The sequence below is a fragment of the Nesoenas mayeri genome (genome assembly GCF_963082525.1).
Source record: "Nesoenas mayeri genome assembly, chromosome: 15".
Lineage (NCBI taxonomy): Eukaryota > Metazoa > Chordata > Aves > Columbiformes > Columbidae > Nesoenas > Nesoenas mayeri.
This window is the reverse complement of record NC_137559.1, coordinates 4,939,367-4,963,385: the sequence shown is the minus strand read 5'-3', so window position 1 is coordinate 4,963,385 and position 24,019 is coordinate 4,939,367. Positions and strand designations below refer to the sequence as shown.

Below are 24,019 nucleotides of genomic sequence, written 5' to 3'. Positions count from 1 at the left end.
CTAGTTTGTGTTACTGTATTTCAGCTTTTGGCAGCATAACCAGGAATTTCTTAGTCGAAGGCACTACCTCCTTCTTTTTGGGAATTTTAATTGTGTCTCTGCGACTCTCCTCCAGAGCCATCTGTAATCTCAGATCATCTCCGCGTCTGAGGCGCTCCTCCTGCAAAGGAAATCAACACTGTTGATACAGACCATGAGCCTAGACTGTGCTGAGCCTAGAATGCGCTGAGTCTAGACCACACAGTGGGATTGCCAGCATTATTTCATGTAATTTGTACATAACACAAGCTGAGGTTAAAAATATTTCTTGTGGTTCTTGTCTCAAATAGAAGTCAGGAGCACCCTGAGCCTGTAACACCAGTGTGATCATAACAACAGCCAGTTTGGTGACTGCAATTTACCCTTGTGTTGTTTTGCTCCTAATGGCAAAGGTATAAATGAAACATTCTTGCCAAAAATTCAGTTAAAATGTCAGAAACACTACAGAAGTAAATATCCCATCTTTAAATTATTGTAATATTTTTGGACATTCAGATCACCACTGAAGGATACAGAGATTTAAACTTCGCATTTCCTGGCTTTTGTCAGCTTCCTTCCACATCTGATACAACTGGTATAAAGAATGCTAAGTGAATTAAACCAGCCAACTCCATGCGTATTTTGCAGGTTTTTAAATATCTTTGCTTGCATCATGTCTTTCAGAAGTTGACTAATTCCCTAGCTGGTATTTCCTTTGCAATTTTTAAAGCTATTTCAACTGTTAGATCCTGATTTTTATTTTCTTTAACTTCATTGCTCAATAATGACAAAGCTTACTGGGTGATAGTTTCCCTTTCCAAGCACAGTGATACTAATGTCTAACATAGAACAGCAAGTTAGAATCGTCACAGGAAGCCTCTGAAATGTTATAGACACTCAGCTGGCTGACTTGAATTTTCACTCATAGCTGAGGTTCAACAGCTTTGTTATATATATATATGCATTAAACTTTACCCACAATTACAGCATTTACAGCAAATTCAGAATGAACCTCCTAAGAATTAACAGAGTAATATAACTCTTGTGATAGATTAGGAGCCAAGTTATTTTAAACCAGGTTCTTTATATAGTCTAGTACTTTGTGTCAAGTTACCCTTCTGTTCCAGACTACCTCACCGAACGAGCAGATCATTCAAAATTTCATTGCAATCAGAATTCACTGACATTTCTTATGCTCGCCCTATTAACGAAGGTTTCTCAGGACTAGTCACATTCTCAGTTCTTCCTAACTGAAAACATCTTCAGTAATGTGATGATTAACATCCTCCCACACCGAGTCTCCTTGCAAAGTGACTGTCGTCTCCCACTAGTCTCAACAGCTCAGAGGCTGCAGTTACTTTAAAAAGAGATGAGATAAATAAAATAAAATAGCAACATCTCCCAAAATGGCCTTTCTCTCCCCCCATCCCACCCGGAGCAAAGCCAAGCTGCCATTAAAAACAAAAAAAAACACCACCAAAACCCCAAAACACCCCAAAAAAGGACTGTTGTCTGAACAATCAAAGCATGGAGACTATGGCAAACCTACTCGAGCACTGACCTGCTCCGCCACCTCCCGGCTCATGGCCAGCGCCAACTGCAGCTGCAGCTCCTCTTCTCCGCTCGTCTGGGGCCGGGCCTGCTCGAGCTCCGAGGAAACTCGAGGGGATGTAGCTGTTGGAGACAAACCCCAGCAAATTTAACACCAAACAACAAAAAAAATACTACAGGTTTGATTATTTCTCTGACCAGAGCACCCCAGCGCAGCAACAGGTCCCCCGGGTGCCAAGGCCACTGACCACCAGCAGATCCATGGACTGCCCAAGATAAAACTGGTACCAAGGCCAAGGTTAACGAGTCGGAACAATGAAGCAGAGAGAACCATGCAAGGCAGTTTGATGGCTTTAAAGCAAAAATGTCCCTGGAAAACAATGGCTTTTTGTGTTACTGGGGTCGTAATATCAAGGAGTATCACCAATGAACGCTGGATGCCCTGTATCAACGTATCAGGGCCTCAGGGGCAGGACATTGACTTCAAAAACTGTAGAACTGATCATTCCAGAAAACATTTGTTGGTATTTCTTACATCTTTCAATGTCAGTAAGAATTTGCTGGGAGTTGGCCAATACCAGGGTAAAATTGGATACCACCCACTCTTCTGTAAAATAATACAGTCTTAATGGGGCAGATAAAGAACTATTCTGAACCGCCAGGCAGGCTCCGAGAGCAACAAGCCAGCGATTCATACCCAAAATTCACAAAAATAGTGTCATTCTGTTTAAAAAAAAAAGTCTGGTATATATGTTAGAGGGTGGTTTGGTTTTTGTTGTTGGTTGGTCTTTCTTTGGATGAAGAACAGAATAATAGCAGCTGGTAATCTCCTCCACTCCTCCCCTAAGAACAATCAAGCTCAACAGCTAAAATACACAATTTCTCAATACACAAATATTCTTCTACTGATGTTTTCACTACAGTAGCACACAGAAATTCCCAGCTGAATGGGACAACACTAACAGTTCTGTCACTATACAGTAACTAAACAATTTTTGTCCCCCATCTCTCCCTCCAATAATTCTCTAGCACCTAAATCATTTATACAGACATTTTAGCTTGGCAAGGAAGTTTGTATTGAATGGTTGGGATGATAATTAGTTTGGCAAAAATATACACTGACATTTAATAAAAAGGAACCATATTTTTAAACTATGATGTCAAGCTCAAAGAAATCATGTTGTTTCTTAATAGTTCAGCTAAGAGTGTAAAAATTAGATTGCCAAACTGTAATTTTTAAAAATACTTTTTCAGTCTCTACTTCAATCCTCAAAGTTATTTCCCAGTCTTGTGTTCCCCCAACTTTTAGGCCAGAATGACATAAAATAAAAAGTGCAACCTTCTCTGTAATCCAGCAGCCAGAAGGTGACTCTGGGTAAATGAGAAATGTCCTTTCCTTTCCACCACATGCCCAACGTGCTGTCCCATCCCACTCCATTTCTAATGGAATAAATTAATTTATCACCCAGAACAATTCATTCTACATTGTGCTGATCCTGAAGTTTTCATGCCAACCAGACAAGCTCCTTAACTTCATATAAAGATGTTCCTCATACCTCAATTCTATTATTTTTTCAAACTTGCTCATATAAAGTCTCTAAATTTAGCCCACTTCATGAGTACTTTTTGCTCCAATAGCCACAGACATGCTCTCCAATACATTACAGACGTAAAGTAGGAATAAACAGGGCATCAGATAAGAGGATGTCTGACAGTATGGAAAACACAACCTTAAAGTGTTTGTAAAATATGAATATTCTTAAAATATGAAAATCAAGAGAATTATTAATAAAAAGAAAACAGGATAAAACTCAACATGAGGTTACCACAATGTAGCCCATGACAGAAAACTGAGATCCTTCTCTGATTTTTCAGTCAAAAGGAAAAGTAGTAAAGTTAATCTATCTGGACTCGAAGCACTTGATGATGCTAAATAGGATGTTACTGTTAAACAGAGAGTCATGTAAGAACTGGAACTGGTCAAGAACCGGCTGAAGAAGAGATCGCACCACCCTGCCTGTCACCAAGGAGCCTTACGAACAGCTTCTCAAGAACTGGCTTTAAGGCTTTATGTAATAAAGATATGCAAGAGGTCATGTGAAAATGCAAAGATAATGCTAAGAAAAACTGTCAAACTAGAGGGAGAAACAGGAATATTCAGAAAAAGAGATGACTGAGAAGGGAACAATAGAAATGGGATGATACAGAGCAAGAAAAAACATTTGATGGCCATCTCTTACTAACTGGGGCCATTGACTGGAAGTGACAGAGATGTAAAGAACTTTCTTCAGTACTAAACCACACAACTCCAGCCACCAACGTCGTACAGCTCCTACTGACACCAGCACTACTGCAAAGTGTCAGTTGGAATTCATCTAACATACCAAATGCAATTCTAGGCTGTTACACCCAAGACAGGCTATTTCCAAACAAAATGGATGTGGAAACGCTTTCTTCTGAGCAGAAAGAATATTTTACGTGTTTATCTTCACAAAAAGAGCACTGAGCAGTTTAGGGTTGCTAAATACATCGGACTTGCAAATATTACGGAGTGAGAAAAGCTATAAGATAAAGGGCAAGAACCAATGGTATAAACTGACCATGAATAAATTTGAGATACAAATAGAAGCAGCTTTCCAGCAAGAATTATAGGAGGAAAGTGGCTGCACATACAAATGGGACAGCAAAAGTCACCTGAGAACAGACTGGACCATGATCAGGCAGGTACCTCCTGCTTTTGTTTCTTTAATTGTAATTGTCATTTCCTGCACATTTTTCCATCTCTTATTAACATTACTACATTCCATAACAACTAGGAAGCTGATGGTAAAATGACTTTAAAATTATGTGAAATAGGTTAACCATTGTTTTTTCTCCCATTTCCCACATGAAGAAGTACTTACTGAAAGTAGTCACCAGTTCCAGCTTTTACCAGCACGCAGCATTTTGTGCATTTAAGAAGCAGCAGGGGTTGGATCCCACCCCAAGCATCCCCCTTGCCCTCCCATGGCAGGTCCTCACCCCAGCCCCACAGGTTTTGCTTTGGCCGAGCTCCAAACAGCGACTGGTCCTCAGCAGCCCCAGGGGCTGGACACAGATAATAAGGGGTCCCACAGATACAGCTTATTTCTTCTCACTTTTGGGCTTTCCAGCAATTCATTCTACTTGGTTTTACTAACTCTAAATAGAAATTCAGAGTTCCTTTTGAGAAAAAAAAAAGGGGGGGGGGGAGGGGGGGGGTGGAGGGGGCTGTCAATTTGAAATTCTGCCTTAGGCCTCCCATTAAAAAACATCCTCACATTAAAAAACATTTATAAAAATGTTGCTATTTTACATTTAAACTCCTGCAGCGGTTGTAAAACCATGTACATTACATAGCTGCCAGTGCATTTTTTGAAAAAGGATTACAGGAAATACGACAAACTGGTTTTGGTAGTAATCTGACATGTTTTATCCAGCAACTTCACTCCTGAATTCCTGCAGTGTTTTAACTGCCCTCCTATATTGGCCTCATCCTGTATTAATGGTTGAGTTGAAAGGATCCGGCATAAAGTTTATTGCCTTAGAACAGCTGCCACACAAAGAATCTCTTATCCCACAGCACATGACAGTTAACTCAGATGTTTATGTGAGATGGGACTCAATAGATCCATTTGGACCCGTTCAGCCCTGCTTTGAAAATCTGGAGATCAGCTCCCCTAGGCTGCCCAGAAGCAAGTGCATGGGATCTACTGCTGGGATCGGGGACCAGGCTGGCTCTTCAACCAGACTGGAGCTGCAGGGCAGGGAAATCATTTCCAACCTCAGTTAATCTCTAAAGCAGGATTCCGCTCCACCATCTGTCTCTAGGCCAGGCTATGACGTCTTTCAGTTGTATTTATTAGTAATTTACTATATTTTGGCTCTATTAAAAGGCCTCCGTAGATGGCTACAGGTTTGGTTAGGTTAGCAAGTTAAAGCGTATATACAGCACACAGCTAGAAAGCAGAGTTGTTGCTCACATTAATGATAAAAAACAGTTCCAGCATAAAAATCAGAGCAGGTATTTTCACTCAGAAGCATGTACTTGGATTTTTGGTGTTGCTTTTTTTTTTTTTAATGTCACCCTACACCAAGTGATGGCACAGAGTGCCGTGGAAAATAAGTCCCTGCTTTGTCATTTGCAGGTGGCATTCTTAAGAACAGATTTCAGTTCTTAGTCACATCTGTTCAGAAAGAAAAGCTGCTTCCTTCATCAGTATGCCTACAAAAGGAGACAAAAACAAAGCTGACTTGGAAAAATTAGAACAATATCAAAGTAAGAACTTAGAAACCGAAAGCAATTCACTTGGGAACCAAGCAGAGATCCCATTTGTTAGTCTTTAAATGACAGGCTATTCAAATAAAGGTGGGATACTTTCAAAAAGCCAATCTAACCTCTCTAACTATGAAAGGGCACATGCAAACTGCTTAATCTAAGAAGGAATTGTGTAATCCACCTTTCCGTTGGGAATTAAAGAGATCTTTCATACATAAGAGAATTAATAGCACCTATTAATGTGACAAGGTGGAGCTGATCAGCCTCACTGCATGATTTCTAATTGCACTGAAGCAGACAGAGCACTTCTGAAATTAATTTAATGCTGAACAAATCCTTAAGGCTTGTTTGGTTAAAGAACCTTTTTTTTTTCTCTCAAGTGATCCCCACACTCATCTTAATAGACAATTTATTGCAACTACAGAAGCCTGGTTAAACCCCTGGCACCTCCCACCTTTACGCAGGGCAACAGAAAAACAAAAGTATGAGAGGATTAAATCAAGTTGTCAAGTGACATCTGACTGATAACACAGTAATCTACCAAATTCCTTTTACACCTCAAACTATAGAAATTATCCATGCAGCTCATCCAGGTTCATTGTTGGATGGTACGTCATACATTCCTTAAGATGGAAGGTCAGAGATATATTCCACCCCGCAAAGATGCAGAACAGGTAAGAAAACTTTAAAAACAGGATTATCCTGAATTTCCTATAATGCCAAACCCAAATTAGCAATTCCTCTGAATTGTTTTCCACTCCAAGAAAAAGAGAAGACAAAACTGAAACAGACGAGTGAACACAAATTTGCTGATGCTTCATGAAACTGCTTTAAAATGATGAGTCCACTTAATGTGAATAATCACTGCAATACAAAAACTCATCATTTCAGCTAAAAGAAACTGCTCACAAATCTTTACAGGTAAGGTTAACAGACTTGGCATTTCACAAGATCCATAAAAGCCCTTCTCAGTCTTTCACCAATCTTTTCTCAAATAGGCTGTAGGGGTAACGAATCTGATTTCTCAGGCAAACCACCCACCTCCGGGCAAAGTGCTCTCGGAAATCAGGTCACACTGTGCAATGTTGTGTTGCTCCCAACTCTGCCCCATTTGTGTACGTGAAATCAGGGCATTAAAACACACACCAGTCTCACTCTGCCAACATTTCTAAGTGCAATCAAACCCGAAGCAGCAGATGGGCATGGAAAATGACATGTGTACAACTCAAAATAACACAGATAGGTCCTGGTTTAGGCGAAATAGGATGTGATCTCTTTGAAAAGCGAGGCTTCAGTAAATTTGGTTTTAAAACATGAAGGCAGCACAGGGAGAGGAGCAGCATTGTCCGAGGTTCCTTCAAAGCTGAAACTAACTCAAACACACTATTTTCTGGTGGCAAGGGTGCCAAGGAATTGGCTTTCTCAGTCACTTCCCTCCAGGTAGAGGATTTTTCCACTCATTTTCTGACTCCCGTAGCCACCCCAGCCACAAGAAGCTGCAGCAGCCATCACTTCCCGAGCAGCCACAGCTCAACTGTGACAATCCTGGATGGGTCTCCTGAAGACAACCTGCCCCACAATAGTTGAGAAAGAACAAGGGAATCATATCATAGAATCATAGAATAGTTTGGGTTGGACGGACCTTCCCACCTCACTCAGTGCCACCCCTGGCTTGCGCAGGGAGATCTTCACGAGCTCAGGTTGCTCAGAGCCCCGTCCAGCCTGGCCTGGGATGTCTCCAGGGATGGTTCATCCACCACCTCTCTGGGTAACCTGGGCCAGGCTCTCACCACCCTCACTGTAAAGAATTTCTTCTTCATGTCTAGCCTGTCATCCAAGTTCCTACACTCATGCCCCATCTCCTAAGAGCTTCTGCAGGCCCGAGGTGCTCGAGCACAGTGTTTTGCAGATACTCCGAAGTTTAGAGTCTAACCCGCCTGCCTCACAGCAGCGCCCGTGGGTGACACTTCTGTCGTGCTGATGACTTGGGTGTAACAACAGAGTAATGCTCCTGCGTGAGCCCCTTCTGAAAAAATGTTTTTAAAAGACAGTTACTAGATGAAGGACTTTATCAAGACTAGTAGCTCTAACAAATGCACTCCCAGGCTGTAAACAGCACTGCAGTTCAGACTTAAGAGGTCTATATTAAGAACACCCTACTTTTCCCCATGCAGCCATAAATCCAGAATCCTATTTAAGTGGTCGTTGGCAGCTGTAGATGAAACAAGGCAAGGAACAAGAGGCTCAAGTTTTCAAAACTGGGTGACTAACATCTAGCATAAAGACAATCTTTAGATTAGGAGTGGGGAACTATTGCTCCAAAAGATTTCAAATATTGACCTTGTATTCCTTCCTCTCCCCGGTAGGTTTTGTTTCAGCACCACACAAGAGCATTCCCTTAATGTGAAATAAAACCTGATATCAGATTTCTTGCAACTCCATACAATTTACACATTTTCCAAAATAAATAAAAACTCTGATGTATTTTGTCATGGAATATTTAATAGCTCTTAATCTGAACATCAACGGCCCTGGCTTAGAGCTGGAAGACAGCCCATTGTTGATAAAATGGAGGTTGGTAGAAGCTTTATTTTTGCTTTTAGCTTCATAGTATCTCTCTTGGTTTCCACTTACAGATTACAGGACTAGATAGCAAAAACATACTAATACGTTGACAAATGTTTGCTTCAACTGTCAGTAGTATTCATATGCCATAATGTAGTCCCTAGAATTATCCAAGCTTTACAGCACAGAGACCTTCAGGTCCAACAGAGTCATTGAGGCAAAGCTTTGGGGGAAAGGATTTTATTAAAAACTATCATGCTTCATCATTTCACTTTCCACAGTTTCTAAATGATTGTTAGAGATGAGATGAAAATATCTACAAGGAAACAGGGAAAATGTCTTTATTTGCCCCTGTGTCCTGGATGCAGCAGTGAGGGACAATCGCACATCAGTCAACAGATCCCTTTCCATCTTGAAATCTCCCACACTACACAGACTCTCAATGCTGCTTTTATTTTTTCATAAAGGATAAACTTGGGACACAAAGACCAGCAGCTCTACAAGAAAAACCTTTCTGGCCCAACGTCAAATACAAAACCCCAATTCTTACATCCACTGTCAGATATGAGGCTGCACATTCACTGAAGCAGCAAGAAGAGAACAGCAGTTTGAGCACTGCAGTGTTTACAACCAATGCTGTGCAGCTAATTCAACATTGTGAAGAAACCAAACAAAAAAGGGTCCCTGACTTCTCCAATGTCGCATTTGTAGTAATTGACAGAAGGGGGAAGAGGTCCCCCATGTACAATCCCAACACATTATCCACTGGAAGTTACTTGTTCCCCTAGTGATCTGTGCTGGAGAAACTACTAAGCTCTTTCAGCCAGCTCAGGCTTCTTTTCTTCTGCAAGAAAGTATTAAAAATGAGGATATTTAATAATGAAACACGATCTTCTCAATTTAGTGGAATGCATTCAGCTAAGAATTCTCAAAATCTGCAATCCTCACCCACTGCATCTAGCAAGAAAAAGCAAAATGTGCTAAGAAAACACTGAGAGATCACACAATCAGAGATTCATCTCTCATCACTGAGAGATGAAACACTCCACTTAGCTATGTTGGTAAAAAGGCTGTTACATTGTTCCAAACTTTATTTATATTTGAATGTTAATAAGACATGCTAAATATTGAGCAAAGAGGGTGAACGTACATATTTTTAATAGGCAAATCTCATGCTATAGGTTGTAGATCTACATGCCTCTGATCTCCTCTTCAAAGGCTCAGAGGAACAAAAGACAATTCTACCAGAATACACAGTACAGCAACTGCATCTTAGAACTGTCATAAAGAGAGTGTTTCCCAAGAGCTAAGCATAACTTAAGTCCTTTTATATATTTTACTGAATCCATATTTTCAGAACAAAAGGAGGGTATCATTAGAGAATGAAAGAAAACGCGAAGGATACAACCTCTTTCACTTCAAATAATGAAAAGCATCTTTCTCATTAAATTTAGAACACGCAAGAATAACCTTACATTTATGGGACACTAAATGTCTGGATTTTGATGAAACTCCTTCCTTGTTTCCCAGGATAAAGGACAAATCTCTACACAAAGTTTTACGTTATGGGAAGCACTTAGCACAGGTGTTTGTGAGGTGCTGGTTTGCTCTGTATATTCAGTAAAACCATACAAGAAACATATTAAAACTTCCAAAGATACAGATCATAAAAATTAACAATCATCTGTATTTTTGATGATAGACAAAAATCAAGTCCAGGAGAATCTACAACAGAGGAAGAATCTAAAGAAAAAAAAAAGCCTGAGATTTCTAAAGCTTCTTAGGTACATGCTCATGGGGGAGGAGAAAAAAGGATTAAGAAATCATTACCTCAAAAGCAACCCTGCAAATAGAGCCATACAGCAAAATCAGATGCAGGCAAATGAGAATATCCAGTAAATCAACCCCTCATACCGAAAGAATAACTGAACTTGTTTCTCGACATCTAGTCCCCCCATCAAAATTCTTGAAATGTCCAAGGGACAGCAATTCAGAAATACACCTGCGCTGCCCAACCCTTGCTGTGAGGGACGCTAGTGCTATTTGACATGACAAACAATAGTGACCTGCACTAATTAAAGTTAAGAGCTGGTGAAGAAATCACCCTGTGGAACAAACCAAATGCACACTCAGCATACCTTAGTGACTATTATTTCAGTCCTAAGTTTTAACCAACAATAGTTCAAGCCATCGACTAAATTAAGAATTTTTGTTATAGGCAACAGAAGTCTAAAGAAGAAATGTTACCATACTGATAATAATATACATGTTCTAATTAGACTATTCACACTTGAATCAATGCTTAAGCATGGTTATTACAGAAAACTAACATGTTTGTTATTTCACTGTTAAATAAAAGATAAAATAAAAATCTTCATACCTGGAAACCTCACGTACTTTTTTTGAACCTCTCATCCTAAAAGCATTTCCTTTCAAAAAAAAAACCAAATAGTTTTCCTGCTCATTTCCATAGCTTCAATTGCACAGAGATTTTCTTCATCCTGGCTTGATTTGTCCTGCTGCCTCCTCCTGCCTTCCGCAGAAAACGTCTGTACATGTCAGGGCTAGTGACACCATTCATATATTTATAATTTGAGAAGCACTTTGGAAGACGGGACATGACAAACTTCAGATTCTTAAAACTGGTGCTCAATCGATTCACCACCCTGGCTCAGTTACAGCCCTCCATACACTATAAGCATTCATTTAAAGAAAAGATTTTTCCTCCAGAACTAGACCACAACCACTGACATTCCAGCCAAAGCAGCTTTCATCAGATCATTACTTATATTAAGAAGGATTTAGTGTCAAATCAGGGCTCTTCCTAACATGGCAGGGAGCTCCCCCAAGCAGTGCTATGAAGAATCCATTCTTTCCGCAACATTGTATTTTTTTAAAGAATGAAATGTAGTATGTAGTACTGATACTTGCATGCCAAATGTGATAGTCTAAACAAATACTGACATATTCAAAGGGTTACTACTCTAACAACTAACAAGGAAATTAAATACCAATATTTTTCCTAAAAATAAAATAGCAGCAACCTAAAGAAAATATCTAGCAAAAGGATCCATGAAATACTCTGTATTTCTCCTTTTTTTCTTGAATTATTCTTAACAAAAACAACCCTCAACACAACAAATATTCAAGGACTCCTTTTAAAACTAGAAACAAACAAATCCATTAAGAATCTCCCTACTGAGATTGGGAGCCTATCACACCAGACATTGGAATACAGTCACAAAAGCAGCTCAACAATGTTACCTTTGGGAACTGACAGTAAACAACTGCTTTTTAAATTGGTTTATATCAACACACACATCCTCTCCAAAACAAACATTTAACTAGTCATTTGAAGAGACATTAGTGCCACAGAGGAGACCTACAAAGACTCAGCCATTGCAAAAAGTCCTCGCAGTCAGAATATTCATCCTCTTAGCCGGCACCATTTCTTCTCACATCTAACAGCAAATCAGAATATAACACCTCTGGAAAGAAAAGAAAGAGAAACTTCTTTTCTGTGTGTTTGCTTGTACTTACAGCCATGGTAAGATGCCGGGGATCCTCCAGACTTCCCATATTCTTGCTCCGAGTAGCTGGTGGAGAGGTTTGGCTGGCTGGAGCCTCGGCCAAAGGTGATCTGGTTGCTCCCCACTCCGGTGGCCACCTGAGCCATCCGTTCTTTGGTCTTCAGGGCCTGGGCCCTCTCTGTCTTGAGTCGCTCATCATCCTTCAGAAGAGACACCAGCTGCTTGGATTTCTCCCTCACATTGATGCCCTGGTCTTTACCGTCTCGATCAATATACTGAAAATCTTTCAACGTCTGGATGGCAAAAATATTCTCTTTACACTGCTGTGCCACTCTCTCAGAACCAGTTTTAATCAGGTAATCTAACAGAGTAAGGGCCTTGTATACGTGTCGCCAGTTCTTGCCGTGGTCATTCAGTCGTTTCCAGATCATGCTCATAATTTCAGAAAAGGCCACAACATTGTAAGTCAGATCTGCTATTTCAGTCATTAATGAACTCGAGGGACCCCAGGGGTCATTAGAGGTCGCTTCTCGAACTTTTATTTCGGCCTCTGAATAATTGTTCACAATGTTCTTCATCTGCCGTCTAATAGACGAAGTCGTCATTTTTATTTCCCTTTTTAATGAGACAGATTCCAGAACACAAACAAAAACGGGCTATATCTGTTCTTCTATGAACGTTTCTGAACTGCGAAGGCTCCGTATCAGTGGCTTATTTGTAACACGTTCCACTACAATCATTTCCCCTCTTCAAGAGAACAACACGAGAAAATGAAAATCATGACCTGAGTAAGGAAAGAAAACAAAACACATTAGTTGCGTCTCTAATTATTCCTACACGTCAAGCAATCTATATACACTTTTGACAAGTTTTCTAGAGTTAGCTGACAAATTTTCTCCCTGAATTTCTCCAGGACACCTGATTTTGAAAACAAATTGCTATTCTCACAAGTAGTATTAAACACTGAAGACTGAAAACCTGGACTGCTGAACAAGACAAAAGCAAGAAAATACCCATGCTCATGCAAATGCAAAACTTGAAAAGCAAAACAGAAATAAAGTCCAAGAAACAACTCATGGATTTAGTTTCCAACAAGGTAAAACCTACCTAGAGTTTTTAATTCTAGAAATTACAGTGCTACCTTGCAGAGCTGAGGAGAAGCCCCAGGAGAAATTCCCTGCTTAGCAGCCATTAGCTTCCCTCTGGCAATTGACAACTGCAGTTTGCAGCCATTGCTGTAGGAATCTGCATACCCAGAGAATAAGCAAACCCCTTAAAAATTAACCAAGCTATTTCTGAAACCTCGGGTAAGTTTAAAACACTCTCAGTTTCAGGGAACAGATCTTGAATAGTGCTCTGCATTCAGCTGAGGCCTGGGGAAGAGAAATGAGCACCACAACGACGCACTGCGACTTCAAGGTGACCTTTAATGCTAAGCAGATTAGACAGGAATATATATATATATTGGATTTTTTTTACAAAATGCATTTACTTTGTGCATTTGACAACACTCATCAGATCCACAGTTTCTTTTTCATGTGTCTTTCACACAGCACAGAAGAATTTTTAACTGTATGAAAACAGAATTGGAACACCAAAGTGACTGGCAAGGAAACCCAAGGACAACCTTTGAAGCTGGAAAGCTGTTTCAGTTATTTATTTAAGGTCACTGTTTCATGTAAACAGAGGCCTATTAAGCTTTAGAATACATTACTTGAGTAAACTGGCAGATTTTGCCATTCATCAGTTGCTTGAACACTAAGCACTGATTCTGTGACAGATCTTGCCACATTTATAGAGATTGTGCATTCGAGACATCCTCTAATAATGTTTCTCCAAACACTCCAAAGAACCAACAGTATCACTTACAAAAGACACAGAAAGAAGCACAGATTTCAAGCCTAACATTGTTATCATTCCTCAAATTACTACCCTGCCATTTAGAATGAAAGCAGATTTAAGCATCAGCTTGGAGAACCTGCAGCTCTAAAATGTTATTTCAGAATAACAGCATTTACCTTTCCTAGAAGCCATTCTGGGACAGTTAAAGTACCACAGAACAAGTGCAATGAGTTACTGTTTTTTATTTTGTTCCAGTAAAGTTAATTTTTGGCAGAATAAAAAGCTATTATGACATCATGGAAAACTAAATGAGACCAATGCTAAACTTGAGGGAAACTGCATCATCCTGGTGTTTTCCCCAATAATTAAAACAAGCTGTAGAAGAATGTCCGTCTGGTGTCAGATGCCCAGTAGCAACCGAAACGAAAAAGGGCATCTCCTGAAGCATGTACAGGTTTGTGCGTTATTAACCCAGAATGTGAAAAAGCTGAGCCTGTACAAGCATTCCCAGGTGCCCATTGCTGCTGCTTCGCTCCAGACGCTAACGTTGCCCAAATCTGTTGGCTCCCCTGCCCTTGTGATCACTCTTTAATGAATTACTCTCAAAAAAATGAAGCATCAATAAAAATCCCACAACCCACAGATCTTACTTAACCTAAACTATTTCTTTGTGTCAATAATGGATTAAGGCAAGTTCCCAGAAAAAGCTGAAACAAGTTATCGATGTCTGATAGAAAGATGGTCCCAAGGAGTTCAGAGCAGCCTGCGGGTGACAACTTCAGGTGGTCAAACTGGAGTCAGCAGAGGAAACCAGTGCCCACCTGAGCATGAACACAACTGTCCTGACAATATGGATCCCAGATCAGAAGAATGCAACACCCCCTGTAAGGGCTGAGCCTGTCACCCAACCTGACAAGCAGTAAACACCACAAAAGTTTAAAACCATGAGAACTACAAAACCTCCATAACCAGTTCAATAAAAAGTCCACGAAGCCCAGCATCCTCAGACACAAATCTTCACGTATAGAGTATGAGAAAAGAACATATATATTCCCTTGCCTTATATTATCAGTAGCTTAGGCACCTTAGATGCAACCTGTGCTGGAGGCTCCTCTGCCAGCAATGGGCACACTGTGTCTCTGCCAACCCCTTTTTTGAAGCCACTTTTATTTTCCGTTGCACCCTCAGCAAGAACACAACAATGGCACAGTGACCACACTACACAAACAAGGACTTCAGCTTATTTTAAATTTGGCCATTTATTCTCCAGGCTGTACACTGGGCGCACGCTTTTTAACAAAAGAACGAGTCACCTTTGGCTTCTTTATGTCACTCATGATTCTACAGAAATTGGCCATCTCCTGAAATTCAGCTCCTCTATTTAGTAGCTGCTCCACACCTCTGATCATCCCTCACGTCTTTCCATGCATCTACTGCACTTCCATGTCTTGAGATATTCACAGTTCCAAGCGCTCTGCATTTCAGATTTGACAGTAACAAAAGTTCATATCACAACATAGTCATTTACTGCTTAGGATTTCCCATTCTTTAACAAATACTTTCTAAAAGTCCATCTGCCTCTTGGTATTTGTGCCTCTCCTCAGGCACATTTCTTCTCCCATTGCCAAGGCACTGAGGCTATTTCATCTGCCATTTTATCACTTACCAGATCTTAATCTTCCTCCTTTCAACTAAGTTTAATTTAAAATTTGACTAATTTTGTTCAATTTGGCCTCCTTATTATTTAGAAATGATCTGGAAAAGGGAGCATTTGCAAGAGCGCTGGTTTCTGGCAGGACTGTGAGAACCAACCATTTACTCCTAACCCTGTTTCCTGTCTTTTAACCCACTGTAAATCTATGAGAAACATTCTTGTCTTATGAGAGTCTTGTTTCTTTAAAGGCCAGGGATGAGAGTCCTTACCAAAATATTTTTAAAAGCCAAGTACAGTACAGAAGCAAATGCCTCGCTTACCTGTGCCTCCCCAACTAAAGAAAGGAGAAAAATTTGTTTTAATACTTGCTACAACTTCACAAGCTTTTGAAAAAAAATCATTTTAATGCTGCACATGATATTTAGAAAGGTAAATTCTACAGTACATGGGAACACCTGCTAGTCCTAAGTAACACCAATTGTGGCCAGTAAAATAAATATCTGCAGAATTAATTACAATTACAAGACAAGCAGGCACACAGGCAGTCAACGTGCAATTTCACGTGCTATCTCAAGCTAATTGTGAACCAGCGCCAAGTCCAGTGGCCTCCAACCGCTTCCCCTTTCTTCCTCTTGCATCAAATCTGGCAATCGCACAACACCACAGAAAAATTAACCAACTTAAGGTCTCACAGAAAAATTAGCTTTTTAGCTGATCAAGATGCAGTGACACAGTCACAAGCTTTGCTGCAAGGCAGACTGTGAGAAGAGTAAAAGCAGCCCAAGCCCAGCTCCACTTTTGAAGGAGTTGAATAAATATAAAATAAAGCTGTCAAGCTCCAAAAACCAGCACCAGCAAGTGAAGGGTTTCACTCCTGCCCAACTACAGCACAGGCACGAGGAACCCGCACACCTGGATCAGAGAGACCCAAACTGGACGCCTGGAGCTTTAGCTCCTCAAGACACCCACCAGCAGAGACTGGGTCTGGATGGTGCTTTGGAAAAACCAACCCAGAGCAAACATTTCAAGAAGAGAACACACCACATTAAGTGAAATGAGCATTTTTTCACTATTCCAAAAAATTAACGATTTCGCTGGCATGATTCTTTACCTTCATAGCTTTGATTCATGAAAACAAAGGCATTTAACGAGCATCACATTAATGTCTGGTTTTTTTCCTTTTCTTGATGGAAAGACACGTTTTCTAATCCTATTCTACTTTTAACCCATTAAAGATAATTTACTCTAAACTTCATTTCACTCTATTAAAATCACAAAGGATGACTGGGGTGGAAAGACAATAGATTTTTTTATTCGCCCTCTCCAACACTGGAGATGACCCTCCCCAGGAGCTCTGTGTGCCTTTCACTATCTGCTTTACAAACTCTGCTTCTACACCACACCAAGGATGCATTTTACTATATTATTACAGGCTGTGGAACACCGTAACAGCCTGCCTTACGATTAAAGAGATCAAAAAGCCAAATATCCCTACTGCATAAAAGTGAGAAACCATTTCTAACACATCATTAAATACTTACATAGAAAGTTTAGGTTTTTATTTTTTTCAGAGACCTCAGTGAATTAACTTCTCACAACAAACCACAAGGAAGTACAATGCACTTGCAACTTCAGCACAAATCTGAGTTTGCATTTTTAACAGTACAATTGCAAAGAAAGCAAAAAGTAAGACCAGTTGATTAAAGCTGCTGTTCCTTCCTAACAACAGGAAAAAGGCGATCAGCTTGAAGACATTTCTTTAAAAGGTTAAAGAGAGGGGAAAAGAGAGTTGTTTTCTTGTTCAGTTTAGGCGAGCCCTCCTGATTTTCTTTCCCTTGGTCCTTACAAGCCATTTTCTGTCTGTTTGGTAGCTTGTAAACTACAAATACATAGAAAAGGCAACGTACAATTCTGTAGACTAAAAGGTGAAGCTTACCTGTGCTATCGAGGGTAACATGGAGGGGAATATCCCGTTCCCTTTTTCCTATTCCAATAGTATCATTACACAAATAGAATTCTCGTGGTCCTTTTCTAGATACAATGTGCAGACAGAAGGAATTCTTGACTGAACTTTTCAACAGCTCACTCTCAAGAGATTAAATTCAGTAAATGAAATCTACATGAGGAAACCATCTTTAATTTGCTCAGACTAACACAGAAAGGAGGCCAAGCCACAAAGTCCTTAATAAACTTAGTTCAAAGAAACAGCCACACAAATCCACCTCTAGACAGGCTTTCAGCAGAATCCATTCAGACCTCTGGAATGTAAAACCCAAACCAGGGTTTGTCTGCACTGATAAAATGCTCTTCATATCAAGCCTGAAAGTAAATACATACACAGTCCAGCTAAGTATGGACCAGAAATATATGAAAAGTCTCTAGTAGCAAGTGGACAATAAAAAGTGTGAAATTTAACATTAAACATAAGTTCATCAGAATTTGCATAAAATTTCAATTAACATTGTATGTTAGATTAGGCATTTACTGTAAGTAACATACATAAAAAAGTAAATTTTTGAAAAGTTATTAATTCCACCATTCTGTCATTCAGGCAGTTTCTACAGACAATCTACATAATCTACATAAAAATATCCCCCCATCCGTGGTATCAAGGCATCCAAACAGCACCATCTGGGACATTTGCACCCCACGACAATTTCAAAGGAACAAAAGTGAAATATAAAGTTTTAAGAGCCATCGAGAGCATCTCCTACCCAAGACATGCTGAAGCAGCTGCTGTGAGAAGTTCCAATGCATTGTAACACTGAAGCATGTGCCTTACCCTAAAATGTGAATCCACACAAACAGCTGAGTCTATTCTCCTTGCTATCAGGATGGAATGATAGTGGCTGGCAATCCTTGGGGAGCTGTATTCCAGGCTAAATCGAAGAACCCAGGGCCTGGAAAGTGCTTCTTGCCAGGCTGCAAAGAATCAGGCTAAGAGGAAAGTGCTGCCAGATGCTGACTAAGGAAGAAGATCCCCCAAAGACAGACACTGAGAACACACCTGCACGAAGCAAAAAGCACCCTCTCAACAACCCCAATCCTAACAATAAGTCAGCTGTTATTTATGGCAAAACCCCACAATTCCTATTGCCTACTGCTGTCAATTCACATCCTGGTCTTCTTGTGCTAGCTCGTTATATGTACAAACCCAAACCCACCATGCTTTGAGAAAGCCTCCCTTTCCACAAACAGGAACCAGAAACCTTTGACAAAAAATATGGAGCACAAGCCTTTATTTAAAAGTCAATGCAATAATCCAGAAAAAAAAATGCCAGCAAAGGCATTTTTCTTATACTGGATCCCACACTGCTAGAGAAATCTATTTCATTACCCTCCCCCTTCATAAATAATTCTTGCAGAACAACTGGATGACCAGAGGATATCACTACACTGCCCACCGTATAATATCCTACTGTAATACGTTTATTGTTCCCAAAACCAAACAGGAAAAAGGGCAACTGTACAGAGCAGTCACTTGGAGCAGAGCGCTCAGAGAAGCGAAGCAGCTTGGCACTGTACAGAGAAGCCAACAAGCAGCACACTTATTAGCCCTCTCTCGTTATTGTACGGCAGATAGAACAGCAATTCATGTGTATAAGACAGTAAAACGAAGACACTGAGATTACCATCAATGCCCTTCCTCAACCTTCAAAGTTATTTAGGAAATGAGTTACAAATACAGATTGGCAAATGGTTTGCAGAACAGGGTTAACTTCAGAAGAAAGGTTTCATTTCCATTTTTCACAGCTTAAATGCTTGTCTTCTTCAGTGTTATTTCTGAGAAGAGGAAATGGCTCGAAATTTAAAGTTTTGGAAGCTTTCCACTCCCTTTTACAAATGAGAGAACAAGGTCAGCTTTCACAGACAGCAGGTGGCCAAATTATTTCTTTATTTAAAGAGTTAATACTGAAAGATAATTCTCCTTCAAATTTATGCATATTCATGAATCCCAAGATTAGATTCTACACTGATTTTGCAGTCATGCCTCAAGACTTGCAGAGAAAAACTAACTCCAGCTTATACAGCCACTTAGCCATAAAATAGATTTAGACACACAAATTTGCTTAAGTTTTCTCTCTAACACCTTTGCTTACTATGTGTCTACTTAAATTACCAGGGCAGTATTTGAGCTCAGTGGAGAGCTTATCTCATTACTGACAGAGCCCATAGAGAGAGGGAGTAAGGAGCAGAAATCTTTCATCTGACCACTTGGCTTGGGGACCCACCAAGCCAGAGCTGCCAGTGCTTTGACTTTCGCAGTCACATTTGACTTTGCAGCCCATAACACAGCTGGAATTATTGACAGCATGGGAAGCAGCTGCAAATACGCCCTAAAGTGCTGCAAACCATCCAAATTCAACCCACTATGGAGGCCTAATTTTAGGATTACAAGCTTTGATAACACCTCTTTTAAAATAACATGTTCCTCCTATGGCTGGGTCAAGTGTCATCGATAGAACTACCTGCATTTCACGCAGATCTCAGTTTATTTTTCATTAGTAATACAGCAAGTACCGGCTGTATAATGAATAACAGAATATTGCAGAATTACAAAACACTGTAAGGTCAAGCCATTATGCACTGAACCAGAAATTCTAAATGCAAATTAATCCAACACAGCCCTGAAAATACCTACCCAAACTCTCAAAAGGAATTTGTTCTCTGGGGATTACCTACTTGAATGAAAGCACTTTGTCTTTTATTCTCACAAATAGAGTAGAAAAATAGTCACCTAATGTGTGCCTTAACAAAAAGGTATAACTCTGAAATAAATTCAGTTTACCAGGTATATTTGAGTAGCATTTTCCACTGAATTAAAGACAGTAGGAGACATTTCTCTCCTTCCATATTTTCATTTTGGAAGGGGGAAAGATACCTGATCTTCTTGCCAGAGAATGCATCTTAAAATCTATTACTAATTAGAAAAATTCAGCCTTGTCACCTAGGCTGCTTACTAGGTGACAGGCAACCACCAAAAGGAAGTCATTAGATCTTATCTCCCAACAGCTCAGAGCCTGGATAGATCAGCCTGAACACAGGGGAACTGCAAACAATAAAACCTAAAAGCCTACAAGATTGTAAAACACTCGCTACATTCTCTAAGCCACATCATTTTCTTATACAATGGCAATTTTTAAATTCAAAACTGACAAGAGCCACTATATCCATATATATCTGCGCTCATGTGTGAGACCAGGTGTGTTGGGAAGGTACCTGCTACTTAGAATTACCCAATGATTTCATTAACTACATACATTTTGCACTTTATTATTATGAAGTAGACGTCACCATGAGCAGTTTTCTATCCACCTACACACCCCAGACAGGCAACCACATTAATAAATTCAGTAGGCCAAAGGCAAATGCTCATCATGACAAAGATTAGGTGAAAAAAATAATAGTTTTAACTCTCCATGTTACTTCTGGTAGAAGCTAAGAGACTAATTAATACTTCTACTTTACAACCTGAATTTCTAATGAAAAGGACTGTTCAAGGAGCAAAGCCATATCTCTCCACACATCCAAAGCACTATTTTCTTCCATTTAAATTGTTAAGTGTGCTGTTGCTAACACAAACTACAAGCCTGTAAAGAAACAGGAGACTGATTTATTATCCTACCTACATTCATAGCATAAAACTTGGAGCACCATTCCTTGCACACCACACTTGCACACTCATCTTGAAAAGTCACCACATGGTCTTAATTCAACTATCAATGGTAACGATTAACATAAGGTTACTTTAACCCTCAGAAATGAAGCTACATGTGGTTGTGTGTTCATGACTAATTAAGTTGCTATAAAATTCTAAAGCAGGAAACGTATATCCTAAAATCCTCCCTGCACCCTGCTGGAGGAGCATTTTGGCCCAAAGCCAGGGTTTTACACTAGGCTCAAATGCTCGGCAGTCAGGCTCAGGGAGGAATCAAGGATGAGGCTTCACGTTACACTTCATCCTCAGCTGGCTGCTACCAAAGGACACATCCTGCTCCTACCTGCTCTGCTGTCACCTGTCACCTCCCCATCCCTCACGCCAGATCTCGAGATAGAATCAGTTCAGTGAGCTGACCTGACAAACCGTGGGAGGTGAGGGGGAGATGGATAGCTGGGCTTTCTGACAGATCAGGTCACCAAACCAATTAATCCCAAGGTCGCTCTAATTACTTTAAAGTACATCACAAATAAGGGAAGTAAGATTCATCTCAACAGCCACAGTCATCTACAGTTGCATTTCACAGAGCAAAATGTAAAGCTGCGCCCTGAAAGATCAAATTGGTGGTCAAGTTAAAGATGACAGTTCAGACCTGGGGCTTGTCTTCAGCAGGTAACAGCGCAAGAACTGCAGCGAGTTTTCTGGGAAATATACTACTGCCTAGCTGCTAGTAAAAGTAACAAATGCATTTTGTTTCATGTTGAAGACAGCATAGTAAAAAAGGAAATTGGGTCCTCTAGTCTTTCAAAACTGGCTAACATCTTAAAGCCTTGAACTCTTTCACACTGATTTTAGCCACCTGTCCTGTAACACTTGCTGTTCAGCTTTCCCTCTTATTCCTCCATATCTTTATCTTTTGGAACTATACACACCACATAGTTTCCAAAATCTTTTCTAAACAACGCTACCTCTTTCCCCTCTTCCTAACAGAGCCGTCTAATGTTCCTCACATCACCACCTCGGCAGAACAGCAATTCCACCCCAAAAAGCGCTGTGGGCAGACAGGACACGAAGCCAGAGGAAGAGACGCCTCAACCCTGCCACCAGCAGCCCGGATTTGGACTGGGTTACAGTTCCCATGAAACAGCACCCAAAAACACTGCTGGTTGCTTTGGTCTGCCTCTGTGCTGCCCCAGTTTCGGATTTTGAGCTACGTTCTTAAGCTTATCTTTGATAGAATGAACCATTAAAAGACAAAAAAAAAAAATCGGCACATTTGATATAACAATTTTTCCCTATTATGTACCTAAATTTTTCTAATTCCTTCATTCAGGCACTAATAAGAATCATCCCTATTCATAAATGAAAAGATTTGTTATTATTTTGGTTTAGTATTACTTTGTTGATTTTTGCAGAATTAGGAAAAAAGAAAATCTGGCTTGAAGATGCCAGTGAATCCCACATTCTCCCATGCAGATACACAGAAATTTTCAGTTGTCAGTTGTCATTGTAACAATTCCTCTGGTTTTCTGAATCTATCCTTCAGCAGTAATATTCTACCTACTCTCTTATCTATTCTGGATATTTAGACGGAAAATTATTTGAGTGGGAGTTAGCTTGCGCTTCTCATAGAGGATGACAAAGACTCGTTACTAAAAAGCATCTGTGCCTGTTCCATTATTAAAGGTCATCTTCCTCCTGGCAGCTCCTGCAGAGAACACATTTTACCCTCTTGGCTTTGAGACTCTGCATCCAGCAGCCCCGTACGTGTCCTTGGGACTCCACGCACCTTGTAAGAGTCCAGCTGGAGAAGACAATACCTACCATGTGTAATCAAGCCTCAAGACTGATATTTCTGAAGCAGCTGATTATAGCTTGAGACATATTAAAAAAACAACAGCAAATAAATCCCATGTGTAGTACTACTACTATCTGTACCTCCCATAGCTGCCCAGTATCCCTGTGCTGTGGATTATTCCTTTAACCACTGTTTTAATGCAAGTCACTAAAAATATTCTCTCTCTTTAGATTTATAAACAGAACAAGAAAGTGACTTAAAAACTCACCCGCTCCATTTTTCTGATCTTTTTTTCGAGAGCATTCCATCTAGTCCAAATGGACAGAAGAAATTTCAGCCCATTAACATCCATCAGCTAACAGAAAGCATTATGAATTCATCAATATTGCTAAAATGTGTGGGTACAGTATCATTCTGAATCATTTAGTAACTACATCTGCAGCAAGAATAGCTCAAACACCTCACCTTACACTGTAAGCAACCATCTTCCTGAAGGAGGAAAAATGAATGTATTAAGATCACCCTCAATTTTCTTATCCCTTCTGACAGAGTTGGTGGTGTGTCTACACACCAGTATTTCCATGACAATCAAATCCTGTCTGATGTTGGTCCCCTCTGGACATCAGCTTCCTTACCCAAGCCACTTGCAAAAAGCTTTCACTGCTCATTTTTCTGCAAACCCTGACTTTTCCCTGCTTGTTAACATCCAGGTCAAATGTGTTAAGTCTTAATTTAAGTTTTCAATTTGCAAAGAAAGAAAACAACAAAAGAAACCCCATACATTGTTCCCTCAACACAAGGTTACTGCCATTGTTACAGTGACACACACCTGACTTTGATTTTTTTTGTTATCTGTTTACAAAGCTATGGAGGGACCATCATCTTTCTCCAGCAAGAAGTCTTCCTGACAGTGTTGAGTTCTATACATGAGAAAAGCTAAAAGCTACCAAAATCAGTCAGTCTTAAGAGAAAATACATTACGGACTAAAATGAAAGTGTAACCACCAAAAAAAGCCCACACCTGGGGTTGAGAATACAGGCAGAGCATAGGGGGTAAAAAGAAGAGTGAAGAAACCGTATTATGAAGTATAACAATATTAAGTTA

The 24,019-nt window shown here is 40.0% G+C and overlaps 1 protein-coding gene across 1 annotated transcript in view; it reads right to left on the bottom strand.

The window, feature by feature from the left end:
- EPN2 (epsin 2) overlaps positions 1 to 24,019 on the bottom strand; it is a 42,845-nt gene that overhangs the window by 9,253 nt on the left and 9,573 nt on the right. Inside the window, exons 2-4 of the mRNA XM_080354274.1 lie at positions 11,972 to 12,745; positions 1,580 to 1,692; positions 68 to 160 (exon numbers count right to left, since the gene is read on the bottom strand). Coding sequence (XP_080210400.1) covers positions 68 to 160; positions 1,580 to 1,692; positions 11,972 to 12,566 — 801 coding nt within the window. The 5' untranslated portion in view covers positions 12,567 to 12,745. The remainder of the gene's footprint in view (positions 1 to 67; positions 161 to 1,579; positions 1,693 to 11,971; positions 12,746 to 24,019) is intronic.